We start from the raw sequence: 26819 nt of genomic DNA, 5'->3' as shown, positions 1-26819 counted from the left end.
TTTTTTCTCCAATCAATATTCTGAATGTAAATTGCTTTAAAATATAGTCAGCATTAGACTGCACTGAAAGGCCACCCCTCTGCTGGTTGTGTATTTCAAGCTTTACAAAAACCAAATAATATTTAATTAGCAAAACGTTCTTTATCTTAAGTGATTAATAAATAAGCTCCCCAAATCATAGGAGAATTAAGACCAACATTTCATTCATATCTGAGAGCACTACCTCATATGCAGCTAAAACAAGTTTGTATTGTTTCAAGGGTATTGCTCAATATTTTTCAGTAAAATAATTCTGGAACAGTGAGGGAGTATAGTGGCCTTATAACACCTGACAATGTCGGTAGTAAAAAAAAAAAAAATATATATATATATATATATCTGTGTTGGCAAAAATTTGAATTGGCAAATTACAAATACACATACTAAATACCACAAGGGAAACATAACTAATTTATTTAGTTACTTAAAATAAAATATGCATTTGGCACATTATTATTTTTTATTAGTAGTAGTAATAGTAGTAGTGGGTGTATTATTAGTTGTAACAGTGACAATGGATGTAGCAGTAGTAGAAGATCTATTAGTAGTAGCCTTTGATGTATTATAATTTGTTAGTGCTTGTTATCTTTGCCTTTGTAGAATTGCTATGGCCAGTCCAATTTGCTACCTGGTCCAAATACAGCCAATAATGTAGTAATTCATTGATGTCAAATGGAAATAATTTGTTAAAACGGGTAAACAAAGGCTAGATTTCCCACTTGTGTAGAACAAATCTATCTTCAAGGCAACGAGACCCACCATACATTTGCCAAAGCTGCAAGACAGGTCACAAGATCAGATTTTTCATTCTAATCTGATCTAGGCAATTATCACATTTTAAACTTTACCCAAAAGTCTTGAGTAAAAAACATAAATAAAACAAAAATGTAAGCGTGTGCCAAGTTTGACAATAGCTGCCTAGTTCCAGAGCTGTGCTAAAGCATTTCACTGAAACAACAGATCAGTAGGAACAGCAACTAAAAACGGTGAGATTAATTTGAATATTCTACAATTTTGATTAAAAAACTAGATTTACACCTTTTAGGAAAACAGTGACAATGTTATAAAATACTGCAAGTAAATCTAAATGTATGCTCCTAATGTCTTAATAGGGAAGTAAAAATGCAGTAAGTGCCTAAAAATAGTGAGATAAGAGGAAATAATTATTATAATGCCGAGAGCAAAAAGTCAAAGGTATTGATTGTTCTGTTTTAAAAGGTAAAATAAAAGGAACAGGAAGACCAAAGGGGCTGCTTCTAGCACCAACAGTTGTCAGCCACACAATGAGCTTTACTGAAAAGCCAATCTCATATTGCAGCCTGACAGAGTGCCTTGCAATAAGAAGCTGCTTTCCCACAGAAAGCCATTCTATGACAAAAAAAAAAGGGCCTAGGGACAACAGGGTAACATCAAACCTTCACTGAAGCCTAACTATGTACATTTCTAACCTCACAAAGCAAGCAACAGTGCTGTGACAGAATAGAATAGAATCCATAAACGATCACATTGCATACGTCAAAAGGACAACTGCTGTTTCACTTTGTCTATTTACAAAACACAAGCGGCAGCAGGGCACTAGTCTCCGACACAATGAAGGGATGTTTGTTCCCAGCAGCATGTTGGTGATACGCACCACTTCCTCATCAGAGAGTTCCCGGCCTTGGATGCTGCTACTGTCTCGCACGGCCTGCTGGTGCTTCTTGCCCTTGGTGTGGCTGAACAGGTGCACCTCTGAGGTGATCTGCAAAAGCAAACATAGTAGTCAGAGGTCAGTGCAATGGGCACAATGGAGGCAAGAACAAGAAAGGGTTTTATCCTGGTGACACAATACATCACACAGATAGGCACAATGGGCCGATCTATGACTGCTAAACCTCAGTTTAGAGAATAAATTGCCCAAAGCATGGTGCATTAACTCCAACTTAAGGAAGGTTGTGTTTGTCGCTAATTTACCTGCACAGAATAAATAGTGCCTTGCAAAATTATTCATACTTCCTCAATTATTTCACAAAATTGTTTCTACCATAGATTTATTAGAATTAGGATTTTATGTAAAAACACTAAGACAAAGCTGCGCATACTTTTAAAGATGGAGAAAAATGATCCATGTTTTTCAGCTTTTCTTTTTTTTAAACAAATATAAATCTAAAAAGTATATATTGAGCCTACAGTTAAATCCAAAATTATTCATACTCCGTTTAGGGCTGGAGGTTTATGACTGGCAAAAATATGAATGTTTTGGAGTGGCCCAACTGGAGTCCAGCCCAAACTAATCACAGCTACAAATATAAAATGTGAATATTTTGAGGGAGCTAAAGATCAACGCAATTCTAATAAAGCGGTCAAGTCTCAATGACTTCAGCTCCTCATCAAAGATACATTGTCAAAATATCAGTGGAAACATTAAAAAATTATCAGTAAATAAATTTAAAATATTTTACTTCTAAAAATGAATAATTTCAGGATTAACTAAATTCGAGTCGATACTTTTTAGAACCACTTTTCACTGCATATTCTGTAAAATGTCTCCAACGGCTTTGAACTTCTAGAAATTTTTTTCTCATTCCTCTGAGTCTGATTGAGTGGTTTTGCCACAGATTCTGTGTATTGCAGTACTGGAACTACTATTTACACATACTAATCATGTCCTATGTTGTATTGGTTTAATACATAAAACCCCTAATAAATACATTGAAGTTTGCACATTGTGTAACTTGAAAGCACAAAGGTTCAAAGGGTATGAACATTTTTTCAAGGAGGTCTTACTGTAGAGCTTGTCTGACAAATTGCCATGCGAAGAAGCAGTAGTGAAAGCGGCAATAGTTTTTAATCATTTTCTGCAAACCGGCCATTTGAGGTGGTTTGTGTTTAATGTCATTAAACAAAGTGCTTGCTGCTGACCCAACCGTGATCTCTGGTGTCAAATGTCAGCCCAAGGTCAGTTAACATTTTAACAAGATTCCCTATTTTGCCCTTGACCCTTCTCTTTATCTGATGCCGGTTGGAAGTGCCAAGGTGTCCCACCCTTGTCATAATGGCAGCCAGTTAATCAAAGATAAATGTGTGCTTGTGTAATTTACTGCCAGATGCTTCAAAGAAAAAAAGAAAAAAAAAAGGAATATAGTAATTTATACATCAGTTTAATAAATGCTGTTAAATCAACATTTAAATGAGCACTCTTTAAAAATCCTTTGAATAACCTTCAAGTCAGCATTTTTCCTACAAAGACAGCCAAAGATTGCGTCAAAGTTGCTTTAAATTACCAAAGCCCAAAAAAGGGTCCATTACTCTCTTTTCCTGTTTTTATAATTAAACAGGCCAACATCAAATAATGATTCAGGTCGGCAAATTCTATTATCATTTTACTTAGCAGTGTGTGTATAAATGCAATATTAATCATTTCCACAACATTTCTACCATGTGATTCTCAGCATTGAAATAACCCCAACAGAGTTGTGCTAAATAGTGTGTGGCTGAAAGGGAAAAATATTTAATATCTGGTGAATCAGCATCCATCTTGAATGACAAGTCAGAGGATTTCACAGATGGCCGGTTTCCTCCATCTTCCATTGTCCAGCGTATTTTATTAGTCTTAGCCATATTGCTCAGCTCTTTTCTGTCGTTTCCTATTGTTCATCAGCAGTTATCAATTTATTCTTTGTAGATAATCAGTTATAAACGTTGCGGTGGTTGATATGATATTTATCATGATCATGCTAATGTCGCTTTTGGTGAATGTTCCTAAGAATTATTTTATGTAAATTGTTAATGACATTTGGCATTTGTCACACGTTTGAGTCTGATTCAGAGTTAGCTGTTGACACATTTAAAGTTACAGAACAGATATTCCGCTTTTAGCTAATTTGACCCTTCGTATTATTTTGCTGTATTGAGAATTTTTATGTTAATGTGGAATTTTCATTTGAATGTTTGAGCTAAAATGATACCCAATACGACACAACAAGCTCTGAAACATTACATACCACAACCCCACAAAGTGAGCACTGTTTCTTGCGCTCATAAGGTGTCAGTTTAGGGGCGTAGTCTGTGTTCGCATGTCGACCGCTGCTGAGCTCAGCAGCTTTCTCTTTTCTTTGCTCAATTTGCTCCATATGCCTTCGGCTGCTCTCGTCATGCTGGGAGAAATCCAAAAACAATGAAAACAATTTAGGTTTATTGGGAAAGAGGATATTCCTGGAGCATGTCTGCAAAAACAGCAACATGTGCACACCTTCATTTGAATTTTCTTCTGAAGCTCCTCCATTGCCTCTTGTTGGGCGGCACTAAGAGCAGCCAGACGCTCCTCTCGGTCTCTGTAGATTGAAAAAGATGCACTTAAATGTAAATGCTCACATTATGTTGTCCAATAATATAACAGATAATTGACAAATGCTTTACATCTATTTGCTGATTTTTAGTAAGAGATTAAAGTAGTCGTACTGTGAACTTTTTTTTTCACATTTTAGTACATAGTTAAAGTAGATATTCTTGGATAATGGAAAAAAGTAATACATAATTTTATCAAAACATTACTGAATTTACATGCATCCTAAAACAATGTTAAAAACACCCAAATTTAAGGAATGTCAGAGCACAAACCTGGCCCTTTCCCTTGCTGCATCCTCCCTGGCCTTCTCTTTCTCCTGCCTCTGCTGCTCGATACGAGCCTCCTGCTCCTTCCTCTTCGTCAGCAGCTCCTCCACTCTCGCCTGCCGCTCTGCTTCTAAGACCCGCTTGCGTTCCTACAAGAGTAAAAGAAAAATAACTAAATGTAGATATAGCCAACTGTCTGATTGGCAAATTAAAAATACAAACAGACCAAAACATGAAATAAATAAAAACCCAACCTGAACTGCCTCATCTCTAGCCTGCTTCTCTTCCTGTCTTCTCTGCCTCTCTTCCTGCAGCTCATTAAGGCGTTGTTCATATTCATTTAACTTGGCCAGTGCGTCGTGCCTCTTATTCTGGGCTTCCAGAGTGTTGATGAAAGCTATTTCATTCACCTGACAGAAAATGGTAAGAACACACAACATAAAGAGATGTGGATTCAAACTTAAATTTTGGAAAGGACACATTGTTAGAATTTTTCAGGAATTCCCTTCTCTACCTTGGCCTCTTCTTCTTGAGCTTTTTTCACAATGGCCTGGAGTTGCAGCTCTCTCTTGAACTCAGCGTGCAAAAGTTTTTCTTCCATCATCTTCCGACGCTGGTCCAACAACTGCTCTTTCCATTTTCGCACATCCTTCTCCTACAGAAAGTGAAGAGTGATCAGTTGGTGAGGTGAAACTAGAGGAATGCATAACAGATTCATAAAGACTAAACAGCGATATCCCCTCTGCCCTCATTTACTGCCTTCACTTGCGTGTCCTTGTGGGGATTAATAAGAATAAACACCACTTTATGAATTTATGTGGTTAACCCAATTTATTCTACAACTTTTTCATTTTGCTATGGCTTGGAGAATGAAAACAAACTTCATAAAAGACTGTAGATTTTGGCAAGAGATCTCATGTCTGGCTGCGGCCAGCTGGCCTAAATGTGACAGGAGAGAATTTTAATATTTAGTGATTCTATGAGGCAGTGTGTTGAAAGACATGCTCGTTGTGAGCCAGTGTGAGCATAGCCTGAATAAAGTTTCTTTAGTAACCTAGCCATCAGGCCAGCTGACTTACTCTCTCCATGAGCTTCTGCAACTTGAGCGTCTTTTCCTCACGGAGTTTGTCCCTCAGCTGCTGTGCCTTCAGTTGTTTCTCCTCGTGTTTCTTCTTTGACTCTGCAATTGTTCTGTAAAAAGAAATTATGGAAATAGATCATTCGGTAACCTGCCTTAAAATGGTGGGAGGTTGCAAAAATGATAAGGGATTTAAAAAAGTAATTTATAATCATGATGTCAATTACTGGAGGGAAAAAGGGAAGTTTGATGTATCAAAAAATTCCTCCATATGAGGACAACAGCTACAGAACCAATGAAACTAGACCTTGAATATTGCAGTAATTACCCTTTAAAAAGATCCCCTATTTGCCCTTTATGTTGTTATCTACAGTCACTGCAGAAAGTATTGACTGTAGATAACCTATGCAAGGAGGTTCACCTCCATATTCACCTTTGTAAGGAGAATGCTTCAAAATTAAACTGATGGCTTGACCTGCTTTCTGATTACTTTGGTCAATGTTTTTCTGAAAAACTGAGGACAATGAAACTTCATAGTTTAACACGAGTAAAACAAATTACAAATAACATGATAACATGTTATGGTACAGAATTCCACTCATTTGAACCCAATACAAATTGTCCATTCAGACAGGAAAGTTCCATAAAATTTTCCTCACTTCTTCATGTCTAGAGCTATGCCAGGTGTCATCAGCACAAATGGCAAGATAGGAAACATTGAAAGAGTAGTTGTAAAGGTTTCAGTTTAAGAAAGCTGATTTAAAAAAAAAAGTGCATTAATGGGTGTTACTGCTTTATGTAAATATTCTCAAGAAAATATTGGAACGATTCCTTTACACTTCAGGGTACAAATGTTACAAAAGTAGTTAAAAGAAACAATTTATTTTTTTGTCAGGTAGTTATTCATTTTAAGTCAAGCACATTGTTTAGGTTGCCTTCTGTTGTATTTCTTGTCTGTTTTGCTCCAGAATTGGTTGTAGCCAAGTTCCTGTCACAAAGATTTATTGATGTGTGTAAGTTGCTAGACTAATTATGATTCAACTAAATCTATAAAAACTAAGCAATACTACTTTTGGAAGATAAAAAAAAAAAAAAAAAACCAGTTAAATACTAGTGCTGGGTTAGCGAACATTCATGTCCTAAAACCCCCTGAACAACAAAATATGATTTGCATCTGGCTTCTGACAACAGCCAAATTGCTTCTCGAACGTTAAGTAGTTACATCTGATCAGTTCTGTTTGAAACGGCAGGGTAGAACAAAACAATATTGTGGGAAAACACTTTATTAAACCAAACAGAGGAAAATCTGCGTAAAAGAAGACAAATATTTTACCTTTTGCGTGATGGAGAGGACAATTTCTCATGCATGTGGATTCCATGTCCAGGAGGGCGGGCCGGCTCTTCCTCTACCATATCCCCCCAAGAGGTACTCTGACGCCAAGATTCTCGAGCTACAAAAAGGGAAACCAATTTGAATACACTGACCACCGTTACTCCTGCATAAAAAAAAAAAAAAAGTCATTTAGACGTTACATTCCATACCATCAAATTCAGCCAACATATCGCTCCAATCGATGTTGCCTCCATAAACCCCATAACTGTTAGCCTTTGGTGGAAAGTTGTATTAATTAATTTACAAAATACCTCAGACATCGACCAAAGATGGTGAAGTTAAACAAATAAAGCACGAGTAATCTTACAGTAAAATCACTTTCATTGTCAGTCTCCAGGTCGTTATTCTCTGCCTGAATCTCTCTGGTCAGCTGCTCTTCCTCAGCGATGGCGCTGGCTATGGCCTCCTCATTGGCCTTCTCCAGCCGGTCCGCCAGCTCCTCTTTCTTAGCCAGGACCTCGGCCATCGACTGAGGCTGCGCACATCCACCAGTTCAATTAGATAAACAGATTAACCACTTTAAAAATGTTACGTGGTTCAAACTTAAACGCTTTACGCTGGGTAAATAGACTACAAAAAATATTTCACTTATAAAAAAAAAAAAATTTAAAGATATCTGGGAATAAATAAAACCTTTAAATAATATATAAACTCTTCTTTAGATCAATGCGTATGATCTCTAAGGACTAAACACGCAACTGTATAAGGATAATACACTGAAAGTGATTTACCTCTTCCTATTATACCAGGTAAAGGATTTTTTCAAATCAGTTAAAGGTTCTGCTATGACTTTTATGAGCGTGCATCAAGAATCCAAATACCACTTCAATCCAATCACAGTTTATACCACACAGCCACCACAACTATTACAAGTGGGGAAGCATCCAAAAGTCATGCAGGGCACATTAACAGTGAGGGTGAAGAGATGGTGGGAGGAGGCAACTTAAATATTAATTTAAGGATTGGAGTGTTAAAAAAAATTAGAAAACACAATTCTAGTGAAGCAAAAGCTTCAAACCATCTTAAGTGGAAAAAAGCACAATTTATTCTGGAGTTTCTTAGGGCCGGTTAGGGATTTTTATATTAAATAAATTAGTCTCACAATGACCTAAAAGATACTACACTTGTCTTTTAACACCAATTGCATTATAATTGCATATAATTTGGAGCGGAATGTCATGTACCAAAAAAACATGTAAACATTTAAATGAAGTTGAGAGATTAATTTTAGCCAACAGTCTTGAAATGCTTTCTATAATACATAAGCCATCTAGTCACAGCTATTTTTACCAATGAATGCTGCTATCCCAACACTAAACAGAGCTACGGGGTCCTGTCTGCACATTTTGGTCTGAAGGTTTCTTGAGACCGACTTTGTTTAGGCGATAAAGAACCCTAGGGGATCTCTGCCCTCTCAGCCATCCCCTCCCTCTGCTCCTCCATCTCTCAGCACTCACAGTAGAAAGCTCTGTGGGGTCCAGCACACTCTCCAGTTTCACCGCTGCCATGGGAGCCTCGGCCCGTCCTGGAGCAGATGTTGTCATGCCCTGTGACACGCCCCCCTCAGCTCCAGCGTCCCCAGAGGCCAACACACTACTGAGCCCATTCGTCTGGTGCAGGTCGACGGATGCTGTAATGGTCTGAGCACAGACTGGGATTGACATAGTAATAGAGTCTGTTGGTGGGACTGGGGCTTTGGACTTGGGGCACTCTGAGGCCTGGAATGGGACAAGTGATGCTACGGGGGGAGGCACGTCTTCACAGGGTGCGTCGACACAGTGCTCTGAGTGTTGCATAGGCTCTGCTGGGGGCTGCACCAACAGTCACACAAACACACGCAAACTGAATTAGACATGCATTTTTTTCATCCAGTTCATTATGATGATGTAAAACTAAAACAAATAAATTGTAATCAACCACATACAAGAAAACAAAATCATGCAGGGAGGCTGAACTAACATGCTTTTAGACATGGGCCAGTCATTACTGTGAAGATATCCTGAGGTTCTATAATGTTCTTAAACATTACGTCACAATGTTTCTTGAGTTTGAAGCAACTTTAATCAGATGGCAAAGTGCTGATTTGATCAGATTTTTCTATAGTTGACCAAAAAAAAAAGCTTAATTTGCTGACACTAAAAAAATATTTTAGTTATTTGGAAATATTTTCAGCCATTAAAAAAAAAGAAAAAGCAAAAGCACTTTGTGTTAAATACATCTGCATGAAAAATGTCCTGCAAATAAAGTTTATTTAAATGATGAGTCTATGTATCAAAAATAATAAATACAGGAATACAGTGCTCCTTCAGTAGAAGCTGAAGGAGCACTCCTTATCGTTTTTATAAAGGCAATGGTTTTTAAAACTGATATAGGAGCTACGAGTGGCATATCGACTGCGGGCATTAACTGGGAAGATAACCCAAATAACCAGCTAATATCGTGCTATTCAATAAAAAAGCAGAATGAGCAGCCTCTCAAAAAATACATTTCAACTGGCCATAACCTCTGCAGATCAGGTCGAAAACCTCTGCATCATATAAGATTCTAAATTAACTTTAACAACTTGACAAAACCATTGTCTCTCTCAGTCCAATGCAACAGTTTATGTACTCACTTCTATAATATGTAGAACTAATTGTTATATTAACTAGATCTTTAATTAAAAAAACAGCAACAGCTATGAAATTGCCTTTTATTACAACCTTTACCTGTTCAAACAAATGTCCTTCAGTTTTTAGTCAGTCAATTATCATTTATGTTTTGCAATATTATTTGTTTCATTAAGCAATATTAAAAAGGTTCTGTGGTTATTCAATACATTTTAATGTGAAAACCCTAACAAAATGCTTCCAATTTTATTAGTTTAGGTTTTTATAGCGTTTAGTCTTTGCTAGTTTTTATATTTATTTATTTATCGTTTCCTCACCAGATGATTTCAGTTTCTCAGTTCATCATCCTTTAATTGATTTTTTTTTTCTAGTTTGGAGAGTTTATACTGAACGGTTCATCTGTTTTTAAGCTCTGTACTGCACTTTGTGTTAAGTACATCTGCATAAAAAATGTCCTGCAAATAAAGTTTATTTAAGTGATAAGTCCATGTATCAAAATAATGAATAATTATAATTGTCAAAATCAATGTTAAAAATTCTGTATGCTAGGAGTAATTGTTGCTTTTAGGTTTAAATGAAAGCAATTAGATTATGTTATTGATTTTTCTTCTCATATATTGCATTAATAAATATAAATCATTATACTGTAGCATTTTTAACTTAAGGTTATCATATGGTGACAATCTCCTCCCAGCCCATGTCTACTAATCATGCTGTAGTCATCCGAGTCAAACTGAGCTGGTAGACTAACATACAGATTTGTAGTTTTACAACAACCAAAGGTTATAACACACCCTTACCAAGTGTGTTTGAGTTGTCAGCTTTTATTCATGAGAATGAAAACAAGTCCGTCTGCTTCTAAAATGTATAATCAATCGCTTCAAAGCTGACAGGTCCGTCTGGACGCTCTGCCTATTAATATCTCAGAGCCCAAAACAAAAACAAATGCGGCTGATAAAATGAGCTAATGTTACACTGCTCCATGTGAATAATTGATATCCAGGGACTGCTCTAGCAGAGAGATGTCATGCGGTACTCAACATTAGTACCTCCATTATGTGTCCATTTTGTGGATGTTCAACCTCATCCACTGGGACAAGCTCCTCAGTAACTTGCTGCCTGGAGTCAGTTTGGGTCACGTCCTTGTCCGAGGGACACTCAGGACGGCGCTGTGGCTGTTCCTGTGGTGGTAGATGTGACCGATTACACTTGGCGCTGTCCTGCTTAGCGGGGACACGAGCCAAGACAGGACTGACCTTGGCAACCATGGAAGCAGAGCGGGGTTTGGCAGTCCGTCCCCGCTGCACCGTCTCCCAGCCTTCTGCATCTTTTTTACCTGGGGGGGGGGGAAAGAGAAATTTAATAAATTCTTTTTTTTGACAGTAAGGTGGAGTTGGATTTTGAGTTGTTTCTTACTGGGTTTTTCTGCTGGGAATGTGGTTGGTTGACTGGTGCTGTGGGTGGCCTGAGTGCACTTTACTCTGTCCGCCCAGCTGGGACCTGTGTGGGAGAGCCGAGCGGCGGCCAGAGCTGGCGGAGGACCACTGATGAAGATCAGAGATACACGTATATAAAAATGTAAAAAAAAAAAAAAAAAAGCAATGTTTGAGGTCAACCAAATGTCAACAGAGGTAAAATTAACTTAAAAGCAAAGCTTTTATTGGTAAGACCATGGAAAACGCTTCAAACTACAAACGATTGTCTGTCTACCCCTCCCTGTGGGCTCCAGTGTGAGCTAGCATAGAACTGGATTATACAACAGGGCTCCGTCATGATCAATATCCATTTCCTGCAGCATCAGATTACAAAGCAGTGCACATATTGAACCAATGCTTCAGCAGTCTTTAACCGACGCTTTCCTCTACACCTTTTCACTAATTCTGTAAGTGAAGAGTGAGAGCCTCAACAAATTGCATTACACCAATACCTCAATAATCATTGGCCTATTTGCTACACACTGTCTGCTCTTTCGAATATCATCAAATTCACAGTGCATCTAAAAAAAAAAAAAAAAAAAAAAACAGTATGCTTACCCAAAGTTTAGAGTGCGACGTGTGGCTGAAGGTGGCACTATTCTGTCTGCAGTGGGACTTGGCATTACATGGCGTCCAGGGGACATCTTTCGCACCTCCCACGCTAAAGAAGTCGGTCTGCACAATTTTAACGAGATGCTTTATTTCAAATTTCTTGATTCATTGTTAATCGATATGCACAGACCTGCCTCACATTATTTGTATAAAAGCTGAATAGCTAATAATTGCCAAAAACATGCAAAAGTTTGAGATTGCCCTATTGATTAACAGTACACTTTATATGGACAAATAGGGAGGCGGCACTTGGAATTTAATTTCTTAGTCAATTTATGACTGCAGCGGTCACTGTGTTAAAGAGAAGCCAATAAACTCATGGATCCCTTTGAATTAAAGCCAAGCGGACTATTGATCTTTTCTGTTTGTGACTCAAAGCCACGGAGCAGACACCTGCACTTCCAGTCTCATTGCCGAGAACAGCTTAGCAGAAGGATTGAGTGAGACTTGGAAACAAATAAGGACAGAAATCAACGGTAAATAAAATAAATAAAAAATACAAACAAAAAATACTCGCCTATTCTGCGCGTCTGTTTTCTCCAATTTTTCCTGAAGCTGAATCCAGTCTATGAGTGCTTTGAAATCTCGAACATAGTTGTCCAACATCATCAACACCTCCTAAAAAATATTAAACATCAAGGACAAAGGTTGATATTACTCAGATGCACCAAATGGTAACAAGAGAATTGAAAACTAGTAAATTCTGAAAGGCTTCAAAGTAGTGTTCACTGACTAAATATGGGGAAATGTACAAAAAGGGCAATAAAGTTTAGTTTTGAAGGATTTACTGAAAAGGAAAACATTTCATGATTTGTCAGTATGTGATCTGCCAATATTGATTAATTTTGAAAGCTATGAAAGCTCTTAAAACAAAACATAAACAAGGTTTTTTGTTGAAAAGTAAAAAACAGCCCTGTGACATTTTCTCCTGGGCAAAAACATAATCCTTGCAGAAGTTATACACCTAAGAATTTACACAAAATAACATTGGATTACTTACATGTAATACATATGCTGCAATATAACACCTTAAGTACAATCCGTCTCAGACCGTTTTCCCACATTTAATTTAATTGATCATTTTTAGTTTATAAAATATAAACAACAATAGCAATTTCCACCTAAAGGGCTCCCTGGCCACTAAAAAGCTAGCATATGCAGCTACCTTAAAAGGAAGAAACTAACTCATGAGCATTGAACAGCAAATATACCTTATAGATGACAGCAAAATGTCTGTGCTTTGATAAAAAAATAAAATCATGTTCTAATCTTTCATCATCTAATTTCGTCATATGTTTGAATCTGAAGACATGACTTTAAAAATCTTGCCATATTTAACAGAAATTTTAAATGAAAAAAAATATAACCATTAAATACAAGACTTTTGATGACTGTTGAGACCTTACAGAAGCCTTTAACTTAAAGCCAGTAAATCTAGCTTCGTCTTAACTCTACTTTATGAGATTGCACAATTATAAAAATCTGTTTCAAATAATTACTTAAAAAGATGTAAGCCATTATATAGTAAGGAGATTCCATTTGGTTGATCAATAACAGGCACAGCCATAGAAAGGTAGTATAGATTTGCTTGATAACAAGAACTATATAAAGACAAACATTTCACAGGAAAGCTCTAACAAAGAACAGAGCAGCATGCCAATCCTTTACATCCTTTACAACAAATGCTTATTTGCACTTGGACTGAATTGCAGCATTGGTTTTGCAGAAGTGGTGGCCTGTGAGAAGCTGTTTCCCAGAGCTGCAATGAAACAGACACAACTGATTGATGTGTAGCATGAAGGGAGTGGTAATTGAGAGTAAAGCTTCATGGTGCTTTTAGTTAATAGACAAGTCAATCCGGTGAAAGATGTGTATAGCAGTGTGCCTGCTGATTAGCACTGGTCAACCATCACAGTCCTCAGCTACTGCTACGGTGTTCATTTGGTAATGACTGATAACATTGGGAAGGAACTGCTTATCCTCTTCATAAGTCAAATATCATGTGGGAAGCAATCTGGTGTAAAAACAGAAACTACTTAAAAATATAATACATTTATAAGAAACAACTGGTGACCATTTATCCTGTTAGAGAGCCAGAGTCTCCATTCTGCTCTTGGTTAAGAAGTGTGGCTTTTATTAAGAAAAACATATCATCTCGACTGCTCAGAAAACAATTTTCATTTGACACAGAAAGCAATTTCTATTAGGTCAGCAGAGAGTGCTTACATGAAATTATGTCATCTATTACAGTAACACTGCCTTAGCGGATAATTAGGCATCACTTCCCTTCGATGATGATGATGTTCATAGAGTTTTAGGTGGAAAATGGTGAGCTGTTTTTGTAAGTGCATCCAACACAGACAGCCCGCCGCTCCACCAGGGGATTGTCGCTGAGGGTAATCAAAGCACTCTGCTTCCTCTCCAGTTGACTCCATCATTTATCAATGTCCATTAAGCCCAAGCTGGGTGGGATAGGGGATTATGACCAGCAACAACGCTTCATACCCATTAGCCAGCATTGGAGAGTAGTGAGTGAGAGAGTGGAATATGGACGGAGAGAGAAAACAAAAAAAAAAAACAGGACACACACCCAGCAGCTTGTCTTCTGACACACGACAACAGACAGCATGCTTATCGCACCACCGGGAACTGTGCTGGGGCACTGACACCGAGCTAAGCACACGGTGGGGAACCGGGGTTTGGGACAGACCGGTGGCCGTCATCAGAACCACATTCAGCATAATGCAGCATGGTGGACATGTACTGTCATGTTAGAATGTCCTGGAGGAACAACTAACAGCACAGGGGTCCATGAAAACCATCCCAACACCATCAAGAAAAAAAAAGATTTAGTGAAAGTTGTTAATTTTATCTGCATTTTTTCTTTTTTTTTATCTTTTATCTGTGGAGCTAAAACAGCCAATTTCTGTTTCAGAAGATGCAGTTCAAATAAAAACACTAAAAATACTATATGTTATATATACTGCTCAAAAAAATAAAGGGAACACTTCAGTGTTCACTTAAATGTTAAAGTGTTCCCTTTATTTTTTTGAGCAGTGTAGTTGCTACACATAATATGAATGTACAGTAACCATCTAAACAAAACGTCAGAGTCCCTGTGCCATAAGCAGGTATCAATACGAATGTAAAATTTAAAAACGAAATGTGACCAAATGATCTTTGCATCAGAACTGTAATATCTAACTAGCACACTTTTCTATTAAGACAAAAATAAACAATTAGGCTAACCACTAGAAACCAAAAACATTGCATATATTGTAGTAAAAGGTACATAAACACTTTTTGCTAACTGACACACAATCAGACTAAATCATTCCCGTTTTCTGTCTGTTAAGGTCACCTATTATATTTTCTAAGTGCCACACATGAAAGAGAAAGATTTTAAAAAAAAATATTCCTCAATTTCAGAAGGCAATGTACAACAAGATTACACTACAGCTTTAAACTATTTGGGAAAGCCCAGATTATGATGAATGAATGAATGAGACTAACCTTGCATTCTAAGACACTTTGATCAGATTCACATGTGACGTAAATTTCATCCACTGCCCGGCGCAGGTTGTCGAACAGGAATGCCCAGTATCGAGCACGCAGGTCCACTTTGCGGGGCTGTCTGGCTTTGGTGGGGCTCTTGTCAGTACCCTTGTCCAATACGGTTCCAGATGTGATCTTACTTTCCACACCAGCATTCTGTGAACAAACAGAATATAATGGAAACACAAATCCTTGTGGCATTAACCTGTTTTTTATTTTAAATTAGATTATGTAAATGCTAAATCCTTTTTTATAAAGACTGAGATGACTAATGCATGTTCTACAACAAATCAATACAAATGTATAGATTTACTCATACATTGTAAACCAGGGAGTTGATCTGATGTAAAAGAAAATGACAAATTATGTTGGTGAACAGGGCCCTCTACTGGAACAAGATGATATTCTAACCTGTTTTTTATTCTTCTGTTGTCCAGCGTTGACCCTTTGAGACTTTGAACAGTTACTGGCACAGCCTTTGGATTTTGCTTTAAAGGATGAAAGTAGACAGATAATGAGCCTTGCATTAACTTTCTAAAAAATATATGTCAACTGTCAACATGTTTGCATTACTCCAGTGAAACTGTCACAAATCAACGATGACCAAAACAGGAATATGGTCACGCTAACCACTGCTCCAAAAATTTAATTCTCAAAATTAATAACAAAAGAAAATTATGAATGCAAATGTAAACAAAAGGGCCAAGAATACATTTTGCAGCTATCAAACTAATTCAGAAATGTTAAGGTCATATCTTTAAACAATAAAATCAACCAGACACCTCAGTAAGTTTTTCTTTCAGCAACAAAAAAGAATGTTGACATCAACTAAAATGTAACAGAAAAACTAACCAGAGACAAACTTCAGATCCAAAGTACATACAATATATTAAAGTAGAATTTAATAACTGGTGGTAAATCAATTCTTCCTGTGAACACACTTAAGGCATTGGAAGGATGTCAGAAAATTCTGAGTGGATCTTTCTGTGTCAGGTGGACTAAAGTCCAAAAGTCTCACAGGTATTCCCAAATCCTGACCGTATTATTCAAGTCTTGAAAATATGATTAAACATCTTGTGAAAATTCTTTTTACATACATCTTGTAACTTTGATTTATAAATAAGTCATTTATTTGGAAAGATTGTAAAAAAAACACTATCAGAAGTCTGAAAAAATAATTAAAACTCTAAAATATGAGCAAAGGGTCAAGAAAGGATACAACATGGTACTTAACTGTAAGTTACTTAATGCAGGCAAAGTATTTATGCATGGATGTGCAGTTGAATTCACTTTATTTTCCAAAACGGTGAGGAAAAATATTGTCATCTTTTCCTACAGTCATTTTACTGTTGAGAGGCTGAAAATAAAGCAAAATGCCTCTCAATATAGTAATTTTAAAAATGAATAATTTTTATTCCCATGCCTTAATCAGTGCTCCCTGTTTATGTCTGCAAGTTATATTGCTGTGAATTTGCAGCTGTAGAAAATTCTGGCTCAAATCACAGTTTTCATACCACGCTCCATAAGCTTTAGCCACCCAGCCACAAAGACACAAATCAGATGGTGGCCTTGGTAGTAAAAGGCCTTTCAACTCTGCAAATGTTTTCCTGATATGCAAAGTGTGAATAAACAGCACATTAAATATAATATCCCACCTCATACTTCATGTAGGCACTGGGCAGTCCTTTTGGATTACTGTATTGCACTAATCAAAACTTTAATGACCACTGCAATTTAATATATAGTGTAGCTTTAATTAGTTTATGTCAATACGCATATCAATCTGGAAAGTGGGATAAATTGATGAATGTCCACAGCGAACAATAAACTTAAAGCATTACAACAAGCAGCCTGTTAGCATAAATAAACAGAGTGAAGTGCCAAAGACCTTGTGCAGCTGGGCACTTTTAATGTACGACACAAAAAACAAACAAATAATTAAAAGTTATTATCATTATGCTGTTCTGTCACCAAAGATCAACTCTCACAAGTGACCTCATGATGCATTCAATCAGAGGAAATCACACAAACATACTGGAGAGCATGTGTATTAACTCAGTAATTACTTAATGAATTGCAGTTCCATCTCTTCAAGTTTTGGTAGTAAACCAACTGTCAATCTGCTCCCTTCTAAGAAGATTGTACTGCAAACATTGTACAGGTGCAGTGTAAACTCTAAAAACATCAATGATGTTCTTAGAGCTGCATCACCTCATCCTGCCCTCCTCAGTAATAAAAGTAATACCGGCGATTTTCTCTGACAACTTCTCGGAAATCCTGACTCCAAGTCTGCAGCTGAAAAAACAGCTACGTCTTGGCTTTCATTTCAGCTGCCCAGTAAACGGTTTGAAAAATCCCAACCATACACCGCACCCATCCAACATGAGCTCCATGTAAAATCAGCAGGAAACTCCAAATAAATAACTAAACATTTGGCATTCACTAAAGAATACCTAAACACAAATAAACCAATTAGTGACACCCCCTGCATAATAATAATTTTATTGGTGAAAATTTTGTTTTGCATGCAGTTACCAACCTTCCTCCTCTTTATTCTCCAAAGGGACACTCCAGGCGATCAGATTCCGAGCAGCGCGACCCTCTTCTGCAACTATTTTTCGCACTTTGTCGTGGCTGTTGGAACGCTGAAAGGAGGCCTGCAGGACAGAGAGGAGAACTTACTACAAATTTTCCCCTGGTCAGTTAGTTTTCCACATAAATGCATTGTATTGCTAAAATGTCACAAATTTCAACAATTTTGCTGTTGGTAAAATATACATATTTCACTTGAGCTACACCTTCTTATTAAGAAGAAGATGTTTTACAAGATCACACCCAAATAACTCTCACAAAACTTTTATGCCTGGGGTTGTTGTAGTTTCTCACAAGATCTCGAAACGTATACTCGCTTTAACTGAGTGATCATAACACACAACAATAAAAAATTAAATCCTGGGCATGTTAATGGTCTCCAAAACAGGAAGGACAAGGTGTTTTAGAGGATATTATGGTTGATGAATAGAAAAAATTGTATTTAGGCTATTTTAAAAATTGGACAAATGGTCCAAATTTCTACATTTCTACAAAATTAAATACAAAAAATTGAGAATAAAGACTGGTAAACCATTAAAAAACTTCAAACTGCAGTGTTAGCCTACAGCTCAGCCTGAAATGACTAGTGTTGCTATGGTTACCTACATTTTAAGACATCTTGCACACAGATTTTGAACAACAGTTGAAATATACACAGCAGCAGAATATCTTTAGTTATTCAAACATTGATGCACACAAAGTTACACAATCTTACACAAGTACTTTATTGCTTTTAATCCTAACGAGCATCATTTGGGGGGGAGGGGCAGGAGGGTTAATGATGTAAAAAGTTGCTGTAAAATTGATGCATTTTTAGTATTTTCAAATAAAAGTATATTAGAAAATATTGTTCTAATCATTGACTCGTGCTTGCTATTGTTTGAACCAGAACTGAAGACACAACATTGAAACATAATAAGCATAGGGGTGAAGTTTAATGGCACAGACCATGACAAGAAACAGCTAGAGGCAGAGGCTTCAAACACACTCTGTGCTCAGCGAGCATCATGGTTGACCTACACATTGAATATGCATCAGTGAACCTGACTGCAACCTCGAGTGAAGAAATCCTATGAACTAAAAAAAAAAAAAAMAAAAAAAAAAAAAAACATACCGTCAGATTTTGCACCCTTTATCACAAACACATCAATAAAGTCTGTGATAAAACATCGGATCAGCAAAATCACCGCCACATAGAGATGTGTCATAAAAATAAAACTTGTTTATATGACATAATCTGCTTTTAGGAAGGGGGATAACGAAGAAACAGCGCAAGGTCTTTCAGTTTAGATCTTTCCGTCTTGTGTTTATCCTCCTCACAGAAACGCCAGCACCACTCCCGCACTTCCTCTAAATTATTGAATCTATGCTTGTGTGAAATCAAAATCAAAGGAATTCATTTTCATGCCATTTTATAGTTGAACTATAACCACCACCTGAAATAAGCCTAGTTAAAATGAGTCATGGAACAAACTGTGTCTTTACTTGGCTGCCTCTCAAATAGGCTGCTGCAGCACAGCACAGAAGAAAACAATCCTTCTTCTGGTTTATGTAAAAAAACAACAACAAAAAAAAACCACAGATATGTTCAGCTATATCTGAAGATGTGAGAAAACAAGCATTAATTTGGCATGATGTAATGCAACATGCCACTTCATTTAATCCTACCAGAATACATATCAACATGACTCATTAGGCGATACACATGCAGAAACAGCATGCGTGCAATTGTCTGATAGTATTTAACGTCCCTAAGGGAGAAGGCCAGCTGACCTACTTTTGGTGAGCAAAATTCTTTACTTGTCAAGTGGCGTGGCCTGGACTTTATTCTCGTAACTAGAAAGACACTACAAAGACATAAAAGAACATCAAAGAACTGCACAGTAAAACATGGAAAAGCTGCCATGTAGGGAGCACAGATTTATGCTCAAACCTGGACCGCCAGTAGATGAAATTCTCTTTAAGAATGCTGTACCTACTCGCAACTCCTAAACACCTGTGCAATAGCCGAGGTAAACAAAAAGCCTTCCAACAACATTGTTGTGAGCCACTTAATGAGTACTTAATAAGCTGTATGCAAGCTGTCACCTGGCCTGCAGAGCAGATAAACACTTTAGTGTCTAACTACTGTTATCTTACTTGGCCAGGGAGTCCATTGCCATGCACTACACCGCCTGTTTAATTTCAAGACAGTGCTGAGTAAGGGGCAAGTGTCAGGTTTCCCTCTTGGCAAGACCCACAAGCAGACATAAGCATGAACAGAAAGGGAGCGCTGACTCATTAGCAAAACATGGGAATAAAAACATTAGATCATACATACAGAGTAGAAGAAGAGTCTGTGAGCGGGTTCCTCGTCTTTATCCACTCCTGACATACTTGGTAGCCCAATCCATGCAACCTGTTCCTTCTAACCGGCACTGCCATTTGTCCAAGGTGACATCGTTGTCTGACAGCAGGACCAAAATAGACGCCCACTGTGTAGTCCACTCTGCTATAGCAACTTGCCCAGCTGTGCCAACTCCTCTCTCAAAGGCGACTGAGAGAGACAAGAGGACAATTGCCCATCGGTCCTTCCTTTCCCTTCCACTATTCTGTCCAGACCTCTCTTTCAGTAATCTAGCCTGAGCCCTCGGCACTCTGCTGAGTTAGCAGCCACTTCTCAGGCCTGACTTGCCGCCTGCCAGTCTCTTCTACTAGCTACTGTATGCAGCTTCCTATGTTTACAGCTCCCCTCGTCGTCGCTCCCAGCTCTGCATCAGATCCCCCGCTATCTCTGCTTCACGTCTCTCACTTTCCTTCTGCCACAGCGCTGCGCAGTCATGTGCACGCAGCGAGCCTGCCCCCTCTGCCCCTCTATACCGAGCTGACAGAGGGATAAGAGCACAATTGCAGGGTGACACTAACAGGGTTCTGTTTGGGTGAGCTAACAGAGGGATGATCTGCATCTAATGGCTCCAAAGTGCAAAACATTGGAAAAGTTAAAAAGGATGGAAAAAGATGCGTGTTTTCCTTTTTTTTTTAATGAAAAATGTGTGTAGTACACTTGTATTCAATCTCCCCACTTAATCCTTTGTAGAAGCACATTTTGTTGAGAATAATTTGAGGTCTGTCTTTAAAGCTTTGCACATCTACAAACTGAAATTTTTGCCCACTCATCTTTCCAAAAAAGCTTAACATCTGGAAGACTGGATAAAGTGCCTGTGAAGTAACTCCTCCCAAGGTTTGCAATGGGATTTAGCTCTGGTCTTTGACTGGGCCAAAACATAAGAGGTTTTGGTCTGTATGCTCAGTCTCATCTGCTGGAGTGGTGTGTGCCCGCTCTACCTTGAAGTCTTTTACAGCCTCCAACAGGTTTTCTTTCAGGGTTAGACTGTTTTTACCTCCAACCATTCTCCATCAAACTCTAACCTGCTTTATTGAGCCTGCTGAAGAAATGCATCCCACAGCATGATGCTGCCACGACCATGTTTCACAATAAGGGTTGGTGTGTTCGTAGTGAAGTGCAGTGTTAATATACCTACATAAATAGAGTTTTGCATTTAAGCCAGAAATTTTAATTTTGTCTTGTCTGACTAGCACTTTTTCTTATTAAACATGTAGAAAACAATATGCAGTGTAGATGAATTTATTTTGCAAAGATAATTAAATTATACATGGATTAAAACATAGACTTTGGTTGCCAATTTATTTAACAGGATTTTATGTAGTCCTATGGAAGTGCAAGACACTTTCTTCACAGATTTTAAATTGTAAATATATATATGTGTGTGTGGCTCTGACATGACATCCAAATGAAAAACATTAATTCAAGTTCTTCAACAGTGACACAACAGAAGTTCACATGTTATGTCTGAACTCTCAATGTTCCATTTGTAAGCTCTGAACAATTGAGAAGCTAAGAATAAATAACTTTTTATGTTAGGATAACATCGTGCATTAAATTAGTCAAAGTTGCTTTTATGTTTTGCCTGTGTGAAGGCAAAGCTAGTCGTTTGGTCAAACAAACAAACCTATGTGCCCACAAGGTATCTTTATTAGCAGTAGACTTTAAAGGCATCTCACTGATCAGAAAATATGCAGCAAAGTTAAGCCCCACATGACTTTAAGACGATGATGTCCTAAATTGGAAATTATGCTCATAAAAATCTGATGTGTAATTGAATTAGCCAGCTGTAAAACCTATATAATCATCAGACTGTGTAGCATTCCCATGTGACAATGTCATAAAATCTGAGTGCACTGCACACATGAAGAAGTATTTGTTTTAGTTGACCAAAACATAACAACATAATGTTGATCCACAAGACTTGTGAACAAGATTTTTGGTTTTGTCGTTTTTGTTGAAGCGTTGAAAAAAGCAGCTTTATTGCGAGGCTAAAATAAATTACATATGTATATTTAAATGTTTAATAGACAACAAAATGATGGTTTTATGCTGGTTTATTGCTTTTTTTGTGCTACGTGTACTAAAGTGCTAATTTATCCGTTTTGCAAAATATGGGGCATACTGTCAACATATGCCGTTTGTTTTGCGTTTATACACCAAGTATTATTCTAATGTACCTGCGTTTAATCAAAGAAGGCAAAATAATTAAACATTTTACTTTTACCAATTTCATCCTTGATAACGTTATTCAAATAGATTCATAAGAAACATAGTTATTCTGAAAATATCAAACTAGTTAGATAGAAGCAACACAAGCCCTCAATTTTAGTAGACATAACTACAGAAGAACAGTACATGAAAAGAAAACAATGTGGGTTACTGGTTTTATGCGCATGTCTCCATTTTACGAGGACAATCATTATTTTTCAGCTACATTCCCACATGTATGAACAAGTTTTATATAATTAAACAACTACATATGGTTAAAATACTGGCTCCTGCTCTTTGGAAAGGAAAAGTTCAAAGGGAGCCACTTTTTTGAAGGTAACACACCTACTAAAAGGTAAGTAATCCCATCCCAGACATGTAAGCTAACCTAGCATGTCTCGGTACAGCAATGAAACTGTTCTTTTTAGCCGTTAATGTTTCCTTATGAGCAAAGCTGCTGCTTTATACATACCTTAGATGAAAGCGTGGATGTACTTTTGCTTTTGCCTCCTCCGTGCGAGGAGCCAGAGCTGTTGCTCCCAGACCTTTCCCTCCCGTCAACACCTTGGCTAACTCTCGGGCCGAGACGGTGCTGGCCAGCGCCACGCCGTCTCCCATCATGGCGGTTGTCTTTAGACATCGACCCGCCTCAAGTTCAGTTCTTAGTGTTTCTCGGTAATGAACGTTCGAATGCAAAGTTGTCTTCTGGTCAATGGTGATGGAAAAACATGTCAGATAAATACATGACACTAAGGACAACCTACTCGAGTGGTAGCAGGAAGTGCGTTGAGTTCGTTTATGTGACTGACGCCAAAATTCTCCAATGAAATTATAGTAACCTGGCAACGACACAAGCAACAGCCAGTCACATACAGTACAACGTAGATTAAAGGGTGGCACATATTTTTGGTGGGCGGGACTTTGCATTGTCTGCCATGGCAACCAGTGAGATCAGGCGGGACATCCACGGGCGGTTGGTTGAGTTTACAACATGAATTTGTTTTCAAAGTAAAAGCATTAAGTAAAACGATTACAATTCCTTCAATACAGTTTTTTTGGGGTAAATATCTCGGTTGGGAGTCGTGAAATAAAACTAAACATAAACATCAAAAATAAAAATCATAACAGCATAACATATACTTGCTGAAGCAGATAAAAAGCGTATTTAAAAATAAATAAATACACGTTTATTCTCGATGAAATTTGCAGTTTTACTTCTAAAGAATTTTCAACCGAATGTATATATTTATCAAATTAGAAAATAAACAATTATTTCCTTGCCTCTTTTAATTTGAAGTTCTTTAACGGACATCCCGTACTCCGCCACTTTGAACATTGCTAAAGTAAACGCTGTACGTTTCACGGTAATAACGTTTTTAACTTGTAACAACTGTATAAATTAGCTTAGTCGCAGTTAAGGTATTGGTGTCTTGTTTTAACTGAGAGTATTTGTATTAACGTTGTCTTTGCTTTTTCTCTTCTTCTATAGTTTCTTTCATTTGCACAGTTTTCGCTATTCTTATTAGCAAATCAACCGCCAGACAAAAAAAACAAAATTCTTTTTTGCTAGGCTTCTTTAATCTTCTTCACTAGTCTCATATACTAAGCGCAGGAATTATGTTTGGATTTGGCAAGGTTTTTGTTTGAACTTCCACCTGCAGACCACCAGATAGCGAAGTTGCATCGGATATTTCTGTTTGCCATGTTTACATTTACCCTTACTTACGTTTCAATCTATTTCATAACAGATGGAACACACGGTATTCCTCTTTCTGCTGATCCTTCAATATATTGTTGGACAGTTAGGCTCATCTGACCATATCCATGAAGATCATTACATCGGGGAACAGCACAACCCTGACCATGACATGGCTGTTCTGCTAGGAGAGGAGGTTATTTTATATTTTGGTCATGTTTTATTTGTTAATCCTTTGCTAATGTTTCATTCCACTTACCTTTGCCTTTTTTGTTTAGAGCACCAGGGAAACAAAAGAACTCAGCCAAGCAGAGCAGAGAAAGAAGATGATGGCAGTTGTAGAGAAGATTGACACAAACCGGGATAATCTACTAAGTGGAGGTAACTTTAAGTAAGGTCAAAAAGGCAAAAATAGACAAACTGAAATGCATTTTAATCTGGTCACGTTGTGTCTTATTCTTAGAGGAGATCACTCTGTGGATTCAGCATGTCTACAAACAATACGCTATAGAAGATGCAGGAGAGCGGTTCACCCAGTTTGATACTAACATTGACGGTGTTGTTACCTGGGAGGAGTACAGCTCTCTTAGTCATGAGGAACTCATCCCTTTTGATAATGACACTGTACTGGAGGACCCAGAGCAAGAGTCTCTTAGACAAGTATGCTTGTGTTATACAGTGACTTCTGAAAAGTATTCAGGAAATCTTTTCACGGCATTTTATTGGAATTTTGTGTTATAAACCAACACATGAAGCACAGTTGTTATGTTGTAGGTAAATGATACCTGGTGAAAAACTGGTACGTATAAAAATCTGAGAAATGGGGGCAGCATTTGTGGTAAACCCTGCTACGTCAATAGTTTGTTGAACCACATTTGCTCCAGTTACGCCTGCCAGTTTTTTTATATTGAATCGCTGCACGATTCAATATATTGTGCAGCTTTATTTGACTCGCATCAATTCTTGCGTGCTCTGTTGCCCTTTGTGAAGAAAACATCAATGCACCATAATGCTGCCTCCACCCTCTTTTGAAGGTGGGTGTGGTGTGTTCAGGATGAAGTATGCATCCTGAGCAATAATAGTTCCCCTTTCAACAGATTCTCCACCTAACCTGTGAGTCTCTGCAGCCCTTACGGTTACCATGGATGTCTTGGCTAATTGCTTACATTTGATTTTTGTTTTCTTGGGGTAGCAGAGTAAAAAAGGGCTGACTTCAAAAGCACCTCACAATTTGTGGGTGTGGGGGAAAAAAAGGAAAACTTTAACTTCATAACTATGTGCTACTTTGTGTTGATCTATCTTAAAACAACCCAGTAAAATACACGGTTTGTTATTGTAACATGATGAAATGTGAGAAGGTTCAAGGGGTATGAGCCCTTTTTTTTTTTTTTAAAGCAAAGTCAAATCTCACTGATTACTCCACATCCTTCTTTAACTGATGCTGTAACATATTCTCATATCACTGTTAGCTTGTCTTAAAGGAAAAGAGGCGCTTTTATTTTGCCGACATGGACGACACACCCGGCCTCAACGCGACTGAGTTTCTTGCCTTCACTCACGCATTTGAAGTGGATTACATGGCAGTGAGTTGAGTTTAGTTCTCATTTCTGCAAAATATGATATGATAATGCATGTCTTTGCTCGGTGTGGTTTGCACCAACAGAAATTGACTTTTTTTTTTGTTTCGTTTTTTTCTGTCAGGACTTTGCCGTTGAAGATGTACTGAATGAATATGATGCAGATAAAGACGGATTTATCACCCTGGCGGAATTTATTGGAACCGTGCACAACGAAGGTATGGCGACGCTATCTTTTTTTTTTTCCCCCCCCAATTAACTCTCTGCAATCAGCTTGTTGTCTTAAATGTTTGTTCTTCGTTTTGTAAATCAGGAGAGTCCCCGACACAGTGGGAGATTGAAGAATCTGTACGATTTAAAGATCTGTACGACCAAGATCAGAACGGCAAACTGGATCGAGAAGAACAGCTGCGCTGGGTTGCGCCTAATAGCTACGGTTCAGCAAGAGAGGAAGTAAGCTTCAGCGCCTCTATCAAAATTAGCTGGAAGAAAAACATTAGCGTCCTTTACACTTATCAGGTTTTCATTTCTCTTTGTTGAGATTGAACTTTATGTTAGGCCTTAAATACAGAGAAGTACAACGAAAGCAAAAACATCTAGGCAACAATGATTGTGAGGAAACAACCCAGTGAAACATGAGCATTCTGTGTATTTGCCCTTTATCATGACCCTTTAATCTACAATTTCTAAGATGTAGCAATTCTAAAGTTGCAAAGCTGCATCAAACTAAATTGAGCATGTGTCAACATATGATGGCAGTGGAGGGGGTTGGTCCTATTCTGTACTCTAAGGCCATAACAATTTTACTTTATTGTCATTAACAGGCACTTCATCTCATCAAAGAAATGGACCAGGATGGAGATGGGCAGCTTTCAGTGACAGAAGTTTTGCAAAACCAAGAAATATTCATTAACAGTGAAGTTACAGACTATGGCAGACACCTCCAGTTGTCACATGATGAATTATAACCATTATTTATAACTGCATTGTTGGCTTCTCTCCATTT

The 26819-nt window shown here is 37.7% G+C and overlaps 2 protein-coding genes across 6 annotated transcripts in view; one reads left to right on the top strand and one right to left on the bottom strand.

Moving 5' to 3' along the window:
* Positions 1-23356, bottom strand: part of scaper (S-phase cyclin A-associated protein in the ER) — a 65472-nt gene extending 42116 nt beyond the window's left edge. Inside the window, exons 1-20 of one of the 4 annotated variants that reach the window (XM_017305238.1) lie at positions 23013-23356; positions 17894-18011; positions 15766-15842; positions 15313-15510; positions 12317-12417; positions 11746-11862; positions 11129-11256; positions 10969-11048; positions 10762-10893; positions 8561-8914; positions 7411-7578; positions 7253-7316; positions 7044-7161; positions 5712-5823; positions 5147-5287; positions 4887-5042; positions 4639-4781; positions 4271-4352; positions 4023-4175; positions 1673-1780 (exon numbers count right to left, since the gene is read on the bottom strand). In XM_017305238.1, the coding sequence (XP_017160727.1) occupies positions 1673-1780; positions 4023-4175; positions 4271-4352; positions 4639-4781; positions 4887-5042; positions 5147-5287; positions 5712-5823; positions 7044-7161; positions 7253-7316; positions 7411-7578; positions 8561-8914; positions 10762-10893; positions 10969-11048; positions 11129-11256; positions 11746-11862; positions 12317-12417; positions 15313-15510; positions 15766-15842; positions 17894-18011; positions 23013-23180 (2718 nt within the window). In that variant the 5' untranslated portion in view covers positions 23181-23356. Of the gene's footprint in view, positions 1-1672; positions 1781-4022; positions 4176-4270; positions 4353-4638; positions 4782-4886; positions 5043-5146; positions 5288-5711; positions 5824-7043; positions 7162-7252; positions 7317-7410; positions 7579-8560; positions 8915-10761; positions 11049-11128; positions 11257-11745; positions 11863-12316; positions 12418-15312; positions 15511-15765; positions 15843-17893; positions 18012-20266; positions 20706-23012 lie in introns of those variants that run through there. The other 3 variants (XM_008412297.2, XM_008412299.2, XM_008412301.2) reach the window with 3 other exon arrangements.
* Positions 23357-23794: 438 nt separating this feature from the next.
* rcn2 (reticulocalbin 2) lies at positions 23795-26799 on the top strand. 2 transcript variants are annotated; one of them, XM_008412302.1, is made up of 8 exons: positions 23795-23904; positions 24289-24432; positions 24515-24617; positions 24700-24896; positions 25706-25819; positions 25938-26031; positions 26127-26266; positions 26638-26799. In XM_008412302.1, the coding sequence occupies exons 2-8, from the start codon at positions 24289-24291 to the stop codon at positions 26779-26781; spliced, it is 936 nt and encodes a 311-aa protein (XP_008410524.1). In that variant the 5' UTR covers positions 23795-23904; the 3' UTR covers positions 26782-26799. The 2 variants fall into 2 exon arrangements, with proteins under 2 accessions (XP_008410524.1, XP_008410525.1); XM_008412303.2 differs by having other exon boundaries at positions 23903-23959.
* Positions 26800-26819: the final 20 nt, after the last annotated feature.

The sequence above is a fragment of the Poecilia reticulata genome, linkage group LG6 (assembly GCF_000633615.1).
Source record: "Poecilia reticulata strain Guanapo linkage group LG6, Guppy_female_1.0+MT, whole genome shotgun sequence".
In the NCBI taxonomy this organism is placed as follows: domain Eukaryota; kingdom Metazoa; phylum Chordata; class Actinopteri; order Cyprinodontiformes; family Poeciliidae; genus Poecilia; species Poecilia reticulata.
The sequence above is the reverse complement of the archived record's forward strand: the minus strand, read 5'-3'. Positions and strand labels throughout refer to the sequence as shown.

Bases quoted from the DNA above. Each gene is read 5' to 3' on its own strand.
- rcn2 (XM_008412302.1), top strand. From the start codon at position 24,289: ATGGAACACACGGTATTCCTCTTTCTGCTGATCCTTCAATATATTGTT. The intron at 24,618-24,699 runs GTAACTTTAAGT...TCTTATTCTTAG, and splicing joins GGATAATCTACTAAGTGGAG to AGGAGATCACTCTGTGGATT. The intron at 24,897-25,705 runs GTATGCTTGTGT...TATCACTGTTAG, and splicing joins AGCAAGAGTCTCTTAGACAA to CTTGTCTTAAAGGAAAAGAG.